This window comes from Eptesicus fuscus, chromosome 2 (assembly GCF_027574615.1).
Source record: "Eptesicus fuscus isolate TK198812 chromosome 2, DD_ASM_mEF_20220401, whole genome shotgun sequence".
NCBI classification, from domain to species: Eukaryota; Metazoa; Chordata; class Mammalia; order Chiroptera; family Vespertilionidae; genus Eptesicus; species Eptesicus fuscus.
The window spans coordinates 28,314,695-28,328,643 of NC_072474.1; the positions used below are offsets into that span (position 1 = coordinate 28,314,695).

At 38.9% G+C, this 13,949-nt stretch overlaps 1 protein-coding gene across 1 annotated transcript in view; it reads left to right on the top strand.

The window, feature by feature from the left end:
- Positions 1-9,247: 9,247 nt before the first annotated feature.
- Positions 9,248-13,949, top strand: part of TASOR2 (transcription activation suppressor family member 2) — a 78,174-nt gene continuing 73,472 nt past the window's right edge. The window contains exon 1 of the mRNA XM_028130900.2: positions 9,248-9,296. Coding sequence (XP_027986701.2) covers positions 9,292-9,296 — 5 coding nt within the window. The 5' untranslated portion in view covers positions 9,248-9,291. The remainder of the gene's footprint in view (positions 9,297-13,949) is intronic.

Here is a 13,949-nt window from a genome sequence, read left to right on the forward strand (position 1 = left end):
GGTTATTTAGCAACCAACCGAAGTAGCGTCGTAATATTTTGGTACATGCAACCCCGCTGTTTATCTGAGGATGGCACCAAGCCGCATTTTGTGAGAGAACTTGGCAGATTAGCCTCAAAATTTGAAGACGATACGTTGAAAATTCTCAAGTTTAATGTAATCACCGTTTGTCTGTTTGAAATCCAAAAATTTAAGTATACCTCCCTGACTCTTCTTTATTATCCCTGTAAGGTAAAATTTTAATGGTAAGGCTTATGAAAATATATTCTAAACTTAGGTGTTGTACAAGTTTATGGTGTTATTGTAGTTATATTAGTGATCTAAGGGCCCACAATGTTTTTCTGAAAAAAGGGTGTGTATATGATATTTAATATTATAGGATCTGAGATTGGTAGTAAGCCTACTCAGGAGGTTTATAACAAAGCAGATACTCCTTGATAGTGTAAGAATACTCTTGTGTTGAAAAACTGCCTTTTGGAACTAGCTAGCACTATACAGTATGTTCAGTACATAAGTAAATAACCCAGACTAAAGAAAAATAAAAAAGTGACTGTACACAATTATTTTAGAAAGACAAAGAGCAGTGTTTGAAATTTTGTGTTTTCAGGACATTTGCCCAAATGTTACCAAATTCTCTCTTTAAAAATATTTTTTATTGATTTCAGAAGGGAAGGGAGAAAGAGAAACATCGATGATAAGAGAATAATCGATTGGCTGCCTCCTGCACGCCCCCTACTGGGGATGGAGCTCTCAACCCGGCCTGTGCCCTAACTGGGAATCAAACCCTGACCTCTTGGTTTATGGGTCCACACTCAACCACCAAGCCACAGTGGCTGGGCGGATATTACCAGTTCTCTTTAAAAACTGTATTATGAGCATCTCCTGTAATCCAAACATGGTTGCTTAAATGAATTACAATCTGCAGTACCTAAAAACTTGCTTGAGACATAGCCATTTGATATAAATGCAGTATGATATCTATTTAGTATAATTAAGTAGATATGGCATCTATCAAGTGAGTCTTTCATCCCTTTATGAATGAATGCTTAAGTTATTTTCAAGTTTTTTTCTCTGTAATGATGCTGCAGTGATTATCTTTTTTGCTATTATAAAAAATGCTTTATATGCTCATGATAATATTTCTGTAGAATTGATTGCCTATGAGAATGCTGGATAATAATGTTAACTGGCCCTCAAATTATTGTAGCTTTTATAGTTGCTAAAACAGTATGTTTTTATCTTTCTGCTAGTCAGCACTGGATGGTAACTATTTCTTTAATATCTTACTAATTTTCTAGTAATTGAAAATAAAATGTCATTTTAATTTTTATCATCCTTGGATAACAAGAAAGTTAAACATTTTTGGCCAGATCACATCCTTTGCTTGTTTATTTGGGGGGGGGGGGGGGGGAGGGAGGATTCTGAACTCTTCTTTGACCTATATATCTATTACCACACTGTTTTAATTAATGTAACTTTATAACATACTTTGATACTTCCTTTTGAAAAAAGTTTTGGGCTCTTCTTTTGCATATTTCTTCCAGATGAAATTTAGAATCATCTTTTCAAGTTCTATAGAAAATCTTGTTGGGATATTGTTTATGATTGCATTGAATTCATAGATTAATTTGAGAAGAGACATCCTTTGAGTTTTTCCTTCTAGGAGAATAGGTATGTCTCCTTGTTTCTTATATTACAATTTTTGTTGTGAAATATATAATTTATGTGTACTGTAAAAAATAAAAGTATATGTGTACTCAGCTTAATAGAACACTGCAAGTACCTTAGAAGCCTTTAGCATGTGCCTCTCCCTAGAAGCAAAGTATTCCCTGCCCCATCACCATGGTCATTCTGAATTTTGTGTTAATTACTCCATTGCCTTCCTTTATAGTTTTATTGTATTGTTTACTTTCATCTGTTTTTTAACTTTATTTAAATAGAATCATACTGTATATTCTGTAAATTACTTTTGTTAAACATTAAATGTGTGCCCATAGTTCAGTAATTCAGAAACTTTTTTGGGCTCAGGACTCCTTTACACTTTTAAAAACTATTGAGGACCCCAAAGACCATTTGTGTCTGTGGATTATATCATATTAGACATTAAAACTAGTCAGTTTTAAGTACATCGCGCATCTATTTGTATAGTTACAGCAATAATAAAAATAAACCGATTACACCTTAACATAAATAACATTTTAATGAAAAGTAACTATTTTCCAAAACAAAAAATATTTGTGACAAGAGTGGCTTTGTTTTCCATTTTTGCAAATATCTTTGATAATTAGTCTCTCTTGTCTGCTTCTGCATTCAATCTGTTGCAATATATTGTTTTGGTTTAAGTATATGAAGTTGGTTGCAAATATCTTTTTTCACTTTGTGGTGGTATTTTTTTATGAGCAGAAGTTCTGGATTTAAAATTTTTTTATTTCATGTCTGTATAATTGGAATTGTTACTGGTGTGTAATTTGTAATATAAATATAATTGAACTTTTTCTCTTGTAGATAATCAGTTGTGGTAGAAATTACCATTGAACCCATTTAGGTCTGACGTTTTGCTAGTAGCAGATTTTGACTAGTGATGTAATGTCTTTAATGGTTACAGGATTACTCTTGATTTCTTTTTTTAATTCTGTCAGTCGTGGTAAGTTAGATTTTTCTAGGACTCTGTCCATATTGTCTAAATTTTTAGTATTTATTGCCACAGAGTTGTTAAAAGTGCCCTCTTTCCCTGACCATTTTGGCTCAGTGGATAGAGCATCAGCCTGTGGACTGAAAGGTCCCAGGTTTGATTCCGGTCAAGGGCATGTACCTTGGTTTCGGGAACATCCCCAGTAGGGGGTGTGCAGGAGGCAGCTGATGTTTCTAACTCTCTGTCCCTCTCCCTTCCTCTCTGTAAAAAATCAATGAAATATATTTTAAAAAATAATAATAAAATAAAAGTGCCCTCTTACTATCAATGTCTGAAGCATGTGTAATTATGTCTCCTTTTTTCACTTCTAATATTGAATATTTTTGTTCCAGTTTCCCCCTCTCCCCTTTCTGTTAATTCATTTTGCCTGTAGCTTATCAGTTAGGATTATCTTCTCATTGACGGTTTTTTTTTGCTTTGTGGTTCTCTATCAAATATTCCTTTTTTGTGTTAATAAGTTTTAAAAAAACACAAAAAATAGACTACAGTAATCCCATCTAATAAAGAGGGAATATGCAAATTGACCATCATGCCATCACAAAGATGGCGGTGCCCATACCCACAAGATGGCAGTGCCCAGTCCCCTCAGCCCTGCCGGAGTCCCCCAGTCCTTTTAGCCATGTGGCAGGGGTGGGTGGCGATGGCAGGCATGTGGTGCGCTGGGACCTGCCCTCAGCGCTCCTTGCGCCTGCTGCCGGAGTCCCACAGTCCTTTCAGCTCAGCTGCGGGGGGGAGCATCAGGCGCATGGTGCAGCTGGACCCACCCTCAGCTGCCCAGGGCTGCTCGAGGCTCAGGTAACCAGAGCTGGTCGAGGCTTGCACTGCCAGCAGTAGCAGCAGCTGAGGTGTGATGGGGGCGTCGCCTTCCCCTGATCACCAGGTCACCTCCCGCACTTGAGGGCTCCTGGACGGTAAGGGGGCAGGCAGGCTGAGGGACCCCCACCTCCAGTGCATGAATTTTCATGCACTGGGCCTCTGGTTATCTTTCTAAGGCTTCTTTCAGTTCTGACACTGACTCTCTACAAACTGCCTTACTGGAGGCTTGGTATGTACGAGGCATTGGACACTGTACTAGATAACTTATCAAATTCCTTTTTGTTGCCATGAAGAGGCATTTACCCTAGTATTTATTAGTAAGGAAGCATAAAAGTTAATATAACTTCTGTGAAAACTTGAAACTTAGAATACAGTAAAACTTCGATATAACGGACTAATTTGGACAAGGGGTGTCCATTAAAGCCAAAAGTCTATTATATAATAAAGTAGTTTTTCTGAATGCATATGTTAAAAAATTAACAAATTAGATGTAGACACGTTTATGTAATTAAAATTAAGTATGTGTGAAAAATTTAATTTCACCATAATGTTTTCTATATGTATTCTGTAATTTTAAATTTATACTATGTAGGTCTAGTTAAATGTGTGCATTCACCATCATTGAAAGTAAACAAATGCACATAGCTGGGGTATGGCTTAGCACACATTGGAACACCAGGCCAGCAGGAGTTAAAACTGCTGCAGATGCCTGGCTGGCTGGTGTGGCTCAGTGGTTGAGCTGGCTCAGTGGTTGAGTGTTGACCTATGAACCAGGAGGTCACGTGGGAGGCATGCAGGAGGCAGGCGATCAGTGATTTTTCTCTCATCATTGATGTTTCTGTTCCTCTCCCTCTCCTTTCCTCTCAAATCACTTTTTAAAAACTGTTGTATTATTTCCTGAGATGCAGTGTGATCACGTGCTAATCATTTGCTAATCTTTCACCGAACATTGCTTACAAGCAGAGACTCTTGGATTTAAATTTATGTAGACTGTAGTTGTAGATATGTTATATTTATTTATGTCAATGAAATTACAGTGCTTTTTTTCCAAGTATGGCCTATTTACTAGAATTTGTTAAAAATAACAGTAAAAGAATAACAAAAAACCCCTATTAATTTATTTATAAGCAAATCTTGGTCAAAAGCATTTTTAAATTAACAGTAATTATTCACATAAGATATGCAAACCACACCTGTTAAATTTGAAGTCTGTTAAATTGAGGCATGCAAAATCTAGGAATTACTGTATTCTGAGAGAGCTTTAGTGTCATATTCACTCTTAAAGAGCACCTGTGGAGATTTTTTAATGCAATTTTAAAACAATTTTAGCTGGGACATAACCTATTTACATTTACTACAATAGCTCCTGTTTTGTGCTTTCTATTTGTCCTGGGTGTTCTATATTTATTTTCTCTCCTTTTTGTTATTGTTAAATATTGATTTAATATCTTTTATCATTCCATTTTTGTCTTATACTAGTTTGGAAAGTGTACTTTTTTCTTTTATAGTTATTTTAGAAATATGCATCTTTGACTTATTCAAAATCTAAAATTAACTGATAACTTTACTGTCCTCTGAGACAATACAAGAATCTTAGAAGTTTAGCTTCATTCAACCCTTCATGACTGTGTGTTACTATCAGATATTTAAGCTAGAGGCCCCGTGCATGAAAATTCGTGCCCCTGGAGGGGCCTAAGCACCAGTCTGGCCTTCCTCTGTGGGAGGCGACCAGGCAAGCCTATCGGGGCAATCGGGCGCCATCGATCCTCCGTTGCATCTGGTCACCGCTGCCCAACCTCCCCCCCCCCCCCCAATCGCTCTCCCCTCCCTCTGCCTGCTGGCACGCATCTTGGCTGGCCTGGCGCATCTCGGCTGGCCTGGCGCATCTCAGCTGGCCTGGTGCCAACTGCTCACCAGCCCCACCCCCCACCGACCAGTCGTTCCACCGTTCTGTCGTTCTACCGTTCCGTCTATTTGCATGTTATGCTTTTATTATATAGGATTTTTAAAAGTATTCTAAGCAGAGGGAGACCTGTTTAGAGTTGTTATTGTGTTTTAGTCAGTGCTTATGTACATTTCTGCATTTTTACTGCTTTCTCTATTCATTGCTTCCTTTATTAATTTCTTTATTGATTAAGGTGTTACATATGTTTTAGACCATCCATCTAGGGCCATTTTCCTTCTACTTAAAGTACATCCTTGGAATAACTTTTATCAAAGGTCTTTTGATTATGAATTCTCAATTTTTTGTGATGAACTCTCAATTTACCTGAAAATACCTTTGTTTTTTTGTTTTACTGTCATTTATGGAAGATATTTTTGCTGAATATAGAATTTTAGTTTGTCAGTCCTTTTTTTATTTTATTTTATTTTTTTAATTTTTTTTTATTTTTTGTCAGTCCTTTTTTTTTAATTCTTTTTTAAATTTTTTTAGTCCATTGAAGATCTCATTCCTCTGTCTTTTGGTTTTCATTATTGCTATTGAAAAGTCAGCTATCTGTCTCTCTACCTTTTTCTCTAGCTACTTTTTTCTCTTTGTCTTTAGTTTTCTGCTGTTTTGCTGTAGTATTGTTGCTTGTGATTATTTGGCTTCTTAAATCTATACATCGGAGGTGCTTTGAAATGTATTTATTGGCTATTCATAATTCCTGAATTGTGAATTTCCATTTTTATATTTTATTGACTTATCTATCTTAATGTATAAATAAATCTTTGCTAAATAACATAGTATATATTTTTCTGCTAGTCTTTTGCTTTGCTTTTGACTTTGTTTTCCACAGCTTTCCCAATAGAATGCATTAACAAACTTATGGATTTTTGATAATCTGTTAAGTAAAAAGTAAAACTTGATAATAAAACTCGGTGACTTGCCCTGGGTGTGTTGCTCAGTTGATTGGAGCATTGTCCCATACACCAAAAGGTTGCATGTTCGATTCCTAGTCAGAGCACATGCTTAGGTTGCAATTTGGTCCGGGTCTGGGTGGGTACTGGAGGCAACCAATTGATGTTTCCTCTCCATCAAAAAACAAACAAACAAAAACCAAAATGCAAAACTCTGGGAATTGTCCTTTGGGAGAAGGGGTAGGACTATGACTAATTGTTTTTTCCTCATAGTTTGTTTATTCAAATGTTTCTTCCATTTAGACCAGTGTTGATAAATTATATTCTTACATTTTCAAATTTACTAGTATAAATAGCGTATGCTAATTTTAAGAGTCTTTTCCTTATATTTGTAGTAATAGCCTTCTTTTTGTTCCTGATATTTAAATTTCTTCTTTTTTTTAATTTTTATTATTACTTTTAAAATATATTTTTATTGATTTTAGAGAGGAAGGGAGAAGGATAGAGAGATAGAAACATCAATGATGTGAGAGAATCATTGATTAGCTGCCTCCTGCACATGCCCTACTGGGGACTGAGACGGCAACCCAGGCATATGCCCTTGGCCGGAATCGAACCTGGGACCCTTCAGTCCATAGGCCAACGCTCTTATCCACTGAGCCAAATCAGCTAGGGCTAAATTTTTTCTTGATTATATTTGCAAAAAGATTATCCTATATAATAAAAGGCTAGTATGCAAATCAATCAAAACAACTGGTTGCTATGACATACACTGACCACCGGGGAGCAGACGCTCAATGCAGGAGATGCCCCCTGGTGGTCTGTGCGCTCCCACAGGGCGAGCACCACTCAGCCAGAAGTGGGCCTAAGCCGTCAGTTGGACATCCCCCGAGGGCTCCTGGACTGCGAGAGGGTGCAGGCCGTGCTGAGGGACCACACCCTCCCCTCCCCCCCAGTGCACGAATGTCGTGCACCGGGCCTCTAGTCTAATATATTTCAAAAGAACCAGCTTCTGTTTTTATTGATTAACTCAATTGGGATTTTGTTTTTGTTTTTAAATTTGTCTCTCTCTTTTTTAGTGACTACTTTCATTATAAGAAATGTGTCTGGGGCATACTTTCTGTTTTCTCTTAATATTTTAATAATACTTAATTGAAGAACTAAATCCCTAGCTAATATTCTGTGTGAAGACTCACTACCCTTTGGGCATGGTGAAATAATATTCTGTGTGAAGACTCACTACCCTTTGGACATGGTGAAAAACCTGTTAATTACCTTTGGGTACACCTGCTCCCTTATTAGGAGAAAGAATATTCAAGACCCCAGTTCTTGAGGCCTGGCTTCACCCTGTGATTATCTTCTGCTTCTCTGTGAGCCACCTTTAGTGAACAGGACTGTTCTGTGCTCAGGGCGTTTGAGATGGAGTGTATCTAGGGGTGGTTGCAATTTCAAAAACAAAAAGCTTCCTTGTGGCATGGATAAGGTATCACTTTCTCTTTTGTCATATGTAATAATTAAAAGAATTCAAAGCAGGTCTTAAAATGTAATTATGAGAGAAATTTGTCCTTAAATTTTCTTGTAAGTGGGACAAAACTACTTAATATCTTCGTAATAAATACATTAATGCGGCCATTTCATTGCAGACTGATAGTTTAATGCTGAAGCACAAATTAATAAGACAAGTTTAAAATGGGGAGCCAGAACAGAGGTCAGTTACTTTATATATAAAGATGCCTAAAAATGTCACTATGTAAACTTTGAAGTGATTCTAATGAAAGGTTTTTACATGGAAAAGTATGGTATCCAAAGAAACTGCTGACTTTTTATACAATGTAGATAAAAGATTATAAGCATCTGTTTGATATGCAAAAATACTTTCTGCAGTTGGATTGGATTTTAGAATATTAAAACAATATTCAAAAACTGAATATTAAATACAAAAGTAATCCACAGTTAAATGAAAAAGTCATATTACTTACAACTATAACTTATTTTACACAGTGGATATAAATCCAAAAAATATTTTTTCTAAAAGAGGCACCATTGGATATACTAAATATCCAAAGTGAATTTGTTATTTTAAATAGTATATAATTAATTTATATGATTCTTTAACTATTTTAGTAATTTGCTTTGTGAGCTCAGATTTTCCTGTATTCTATATGTACAGCACAATAGCAGTGATGATTCTCCAGAATCTCCTGATTTCCTCTAGCAAATGCAGATGCTGTCCAGCAAATGCATGTTGATGTCTGAGGTTACTTGGTTAAAACATGAGTCAAGAGAAAAGATGTCCTTAGGTCAGGCCAAATACTTAATTCTCTCCTCCCCATTCAATTTTATTTTTGGTGAGTTTTGTTAAGGCCGCATTGCTTAGTGGCAAGGACTAGCATCCCCACCACAACCCCATGTGCTGGTGGCACTAGCATCTCTTGGGGATATTTAACAGTCCTTTTATTTTTGTAAATTGTACAACAAAGCCCCATGACGGTGGTTGGTGAGTTTATTTGAAGATAATGGAAAAGCTTAATAGAGGCAAATTAGAATAATATCGGGTCACTGTAGTGAAAAGACATAGATTTCAAATTCGGTCTGGGATTAACACTGACCTTGTTAGTGGGTGCCTGCGGACAAGACCCTCCAGGAAATTGAAGCTTGGAGAGGTCATTGTAAAATAACGTCCACCTTTGGGTATTGGAGGACCTAAAAAACAGGACCAAAGGCACTATGCTTGCTTGCCTGCTCTCAGACCAGACTGCAGCTCCCCACGACTCCCCTACCTAGGTCTTTCGCCAGCTCGCGGTTGGTCGCCCTCGTTGAGTTTTAAAAGGCGCCATCCCGTGCCGCCCCGTGGCAGCCTGGTCCCGCGACTGGCAACCTCACTGGCCTTCACTGGCGGAAGGTCCGGTGGCGCATCGGCACAGCCCCCTCCCCCACTCACCATGAGGTGAGGAGGGCTGGCGGGGCCCCCACCCCCAGCCCTGGCTCTCCTCCGCTGCCTGGGGCACCTAAATGGTCGGCGAGCTGCCTCCCAGAGCTGCCTACCAAAGCGCTGGGTACAGAGGAGACTGAGAGAAGGAATAGGCTAAAATGCCATACCGGCAGGGGGCTTTAGGGAGTGACTTTGGTGGGGCCATCGAGATGAGAGAGGTGACACACGCCACACACGGTTGTATGGTTCTTGAAGGTTTACTGAGTGTCTTTGTTCCTAACTCCTTATTGGATTCTGTGAGTATGGTAGTGGGGAAACCCTTGCAGAACTGCTAGAGAGATGACATCACTTCTTACATCATTTCTGGGTGTGTAGATTTGCTATATTTTGGGTCATCTTTTGAAATATAAAACTGACTCCAAATGGGCTTTGCATTGCAGATAACCAGGGATATCTTGGATTTTATTTCTTCTGTGCATGATTATTTTGATATTGGAAAACTTTAAAACTTTTGTATATGACATTTAAAAATTTTTATGAATATCATATATTTCTCATTCTATAGTATTTTCTGTTTTTTAATTTATTTTATTATTTTTTCCATCACCATTTATCCCCCCATACCCTCTTTCACCTCTACCCACCCCCCTAATTCCCACAATCACCACACTGTCATCCATGTACATGAGTTCTTTCTTTTGTATTTTCTGTTTTTTAATGGGGACACTTTGTTTTGTAGGTCTCTTTATTATGAGAAATGCTATTTCCATTTTGTTTTCTCTACTTTGTTGTCATTTAATAAACTAACTTGTTGCTACTTAGGACTATAGGAGATCTTGTTCTCCAAAATGAAAATAGCTTTACTCCCCCCAGGTTGTATTTATACGAATGTAACATTTCAGGTAATAGTACATAAAGTTGTAAAAATGTTACAAAAATTATCTGTACCCACCCAGAGACAACCTGAGTAGAATATTGAGTATCTACTGTGGTGCTAGGGGCTCTGCTGGACAAGGGGGACTTGGGTGAATAAGATAAAGAGTATTTACCTCTATGGACCATACATTTACTTTTTGGGGAAGATAGATCCCAAAAAAGTAAATTGATAAAATGTGGTTATGATGAGTGCTTTAAAGAAAACACCTACTTTACTAGTAGCTGGGGTGTTCAGAGGTTTATCTAATGGGATAACTTCCAGATTACACTAAAGGAAGAGAGGGAGCTAAGCCATGGGCAAAATGGGAGAAAGCATTCCCTTTAGAAATAACCAGTGCAAAGGCCTGAAGACAGGAAAGGGCTTGAATCTGAAAGATCAGTGTAGCTAGAAGTAACTTGGGAAGGTGGATTAAGGTGAGTAGGAAATTATCAGGGGCCAGATTTTACATGGTTATGGCAAGCGAGTGCATTGTATCTGAAAGCAACAAGAAGCCATGGAAAGGTTTTAAGTAGAGAAATGAAGTGGTCAGGAAAACAAATAGATTCATTCATTACATAAATGTTTATTGAAACTTTATTGTGTATTAGGCACTATTCTGGGTACTGGAAAAGGATAAATTCCCTTATTCGTAAAGCTAATAATCTAGTGGTGGGAGGATAATAAACCAAGAAAAATATCAGAGCCGAAACCGGTTTGGCTCAGTGGATAGAGCGTCGGTCTGCAGACTGAAAGGTCCCAGGTTCGATTCCGGTCAAGGGCATGTACATGGGTTGTGGGCACAGCCCTGGGAGGGGGTGTGCAGGAGGCAGCTGGTCGATGTTTCTCTCTCATCGATGTTTCTAGCTCTCTATCTCTCTCCCTTCCTCTCTGTAAAAAATCAATAAAATATATTTTTTTTAAAAAAGAAAGAAAAATATCAGATATTGACAAGTGTTATGCAGAAGAGACCATTGTTTAAATTATGGTCCATGATCTTTAAGACTATATACACACACATATTTCTCTTTTGTAATCTTTTCTTTCCCCTAATCAATTTATGGTAAGACATTTTTCTATGTTATTAAATGAACAGCTTTTATTTGGGAACATCTTAATTTTGTTTTAAGATTAAGTATGGCAAAAGTAATCATAAGTGAAAAAATACTATATGGCAACAAAAATTTACATATTATAAGTCATCTGTTGGGAAAGAATTATGTAGTAACTTTGTTTTGAAGGTCCGACATGTGGCTTTCCTACTTAATCCCATATCCCAGCAGCTCATCTGTGATTTTTTTTTTTTTTACTTTGACCAATTAGTGTGGTTAGTTTATGGTTTTCCTACTTATTGAACTAGTTCTTACATTTCTAGAATGAACCCTAATTGATTTCAGTTATTAGTATCTTGATGGATTTTCTTTGCTGTACATATATTTTAGTATCAATACTAGAGGCCCTGTGCACGACATTTGTGCACTGGGCAGGTGCGGGGGGGGGGGGGGGGGGGGCGGTCCTCAGCCTGGCCTGTGCCCTTTAGCAGTCAGGGAGCCCTTGGGGGATGTCTGGGGAGCAGGCCTAAGCCGAAGTCGGACATCCTTAGTGCTGCCGCAGAGGCTGAGTGGCGCTCCCCCTGTGGTCAGTGCGCCATAGAACCGGTCGATTCACATATTACCCTTTTATTATATAGGATTCCTAAGAGATGGGCCTGTAGTTTCCTTTGTGTGCTTTCTTTGTCAGATTTTAGTATTAACATTTGACTGCTTTGTAAAAAAGAATTGGTAAGCTTTATTCCTTTTAATTTTGGAACAGATTAAGTAGCATAAGTATTCTTTCATTCACTTACAAAATACGCACTTACTGAACACCCATGTGCCAGGCATTGGACTGGATGCTGGGTAATTAGAGGTAAACAAAACATACATGGTTTCTGCACTCATAGGGCTTGGTTTATTAGGAAAATAGATAATTAGATAATAATGAAGTCATTATCTTTCTTTATTTTTAATACATTTTATTGATTTTTTATAGAGAGGAAGAGAGAAGGATAGTTAGAAACATTGATGAGAGAGAAACATCAATCAGCTGCCTCCCGCACACCTCCCACTGGGGATGTGCCCACAACCAAGGTACATGTCCCTGACCGGAACCGAACCTGGGACCCTTCAGTCCGCAGGCCGATGCTCTATCCACTGAGCCAAACCGGTTGGGGCATGAAGTCATTATCTTTATATATAAAAGCCTAAGCGACCATTACAGCTGGCCAACTGGTAGCTATGCCGCGCACTGGCCACCAGGGGGCAGACGCTTAACACAGGAGCTTCCCCCCCCAGGTGGTCGTGCACTCCCACAGCCAACCTCCCGTGGTCCCATCCCCCGGCCGGCCGGCCCCGATCCAGACTGGGTGAGGGATCCCAACTGTGCACAAATTCATGCACTGGGCCTCTAATAAATATATAACCCTATTTAATAAAGAGGGATTATGCTAATTGAACCTCACACCGTTGCAAAGATGGTGGCGCCCACAGCCAATAAGGAGGGAATGCTAATTGACTGCCATGCCCTCAAAGATGGTGGCACCCATGGCCAATAAGGAGGGAATATGCTAATTGGCTGCCCTGCCCTAAAAAATGGCAGTGCCCACAGCCACAAGATGGCAGCACCCAGTCCCCTCAGCCTTGCCAGTGTGCCTTTCGCCGAAATCTCCCAGTCCCCGCAGCCCCCCAGCCTCCCAGGACTGGTCCGAGGTGCAGGCAAGCCTTGGATGGCGGCTGCCCAGCCGCCCAGGACCACCTGAGGCTTGCGCTCTTGGCAGTGGCAGCAGCAGAGGTGTGATGGGAGCGTCACCTTCTCCTGATCACCAGGTCGCCTCCCGCTCCTGAGGGCTCCCGGACTATGAGAGGGGGCAGGCTGGGCTGAGGGAACTCCCCTTCCAGTGCATGAATTTTCATGCACCGGGCCTCTAGTTACTAGATAAGTACTCTGAAAGAAAAGAAGGTGCCTTGAGAGGCTGTCATTGAAAATCTACTTTAGGTTGTACTTATGTATTTTAGTAAATAGTTATTGAGTATGTATATGCTAAAAGCTAATTTTTTTATATGTGTGGTTTTTTAAAATATATATTTTTTTATTGATTTCAGAGAGGAAGAGAGAAGGAGAGAGAGATAGAAACATCAATGATGAGAGAGAATCATTGATTGGCTGCCTCCTGCACACCCCCCCACTGGGGTTCGAGCCACAACCCAGGCATGTGCCCTTGGCCAGAATTGAACCCAGGACACCTCAGTCCGCAGGCCGATGCTCTATCCACTGAGCCAAGCCGGCCAGTGCTAAAAGCTAATTTTTTTTAAGTATTTATTGAGGATTTAATGTGTAGTTAGGTCTGTAAATACACAAGTAAATAAAATGAGATATTTACAAAAGTAAAAATAAAAAATAATGGTAATAGTGGTAATAGTAGCTACCATAGTAGGTGATATATTCCACATTTTTTAAACAAAGAAATTAAAACTTAGATTAATTAGACACTTCTAGTTTAATGTGTTCAGTTGTACACCGCCTCTGGAAATCCCACTAAGATTGTAATAAAAGAATAAAAATACATATTCTGAAAGATGAGGAGAATGAGAGAGGAAAAGATAGGTGAAATCAATATTTGGGAAACGGGAAAGATGGTGACATAGTAAATGACTTAGTGGATTGGAGAAGGTTGAAGAGAGATAAGCCATCAAGACGCAAGCTGTTTCCCACCACAG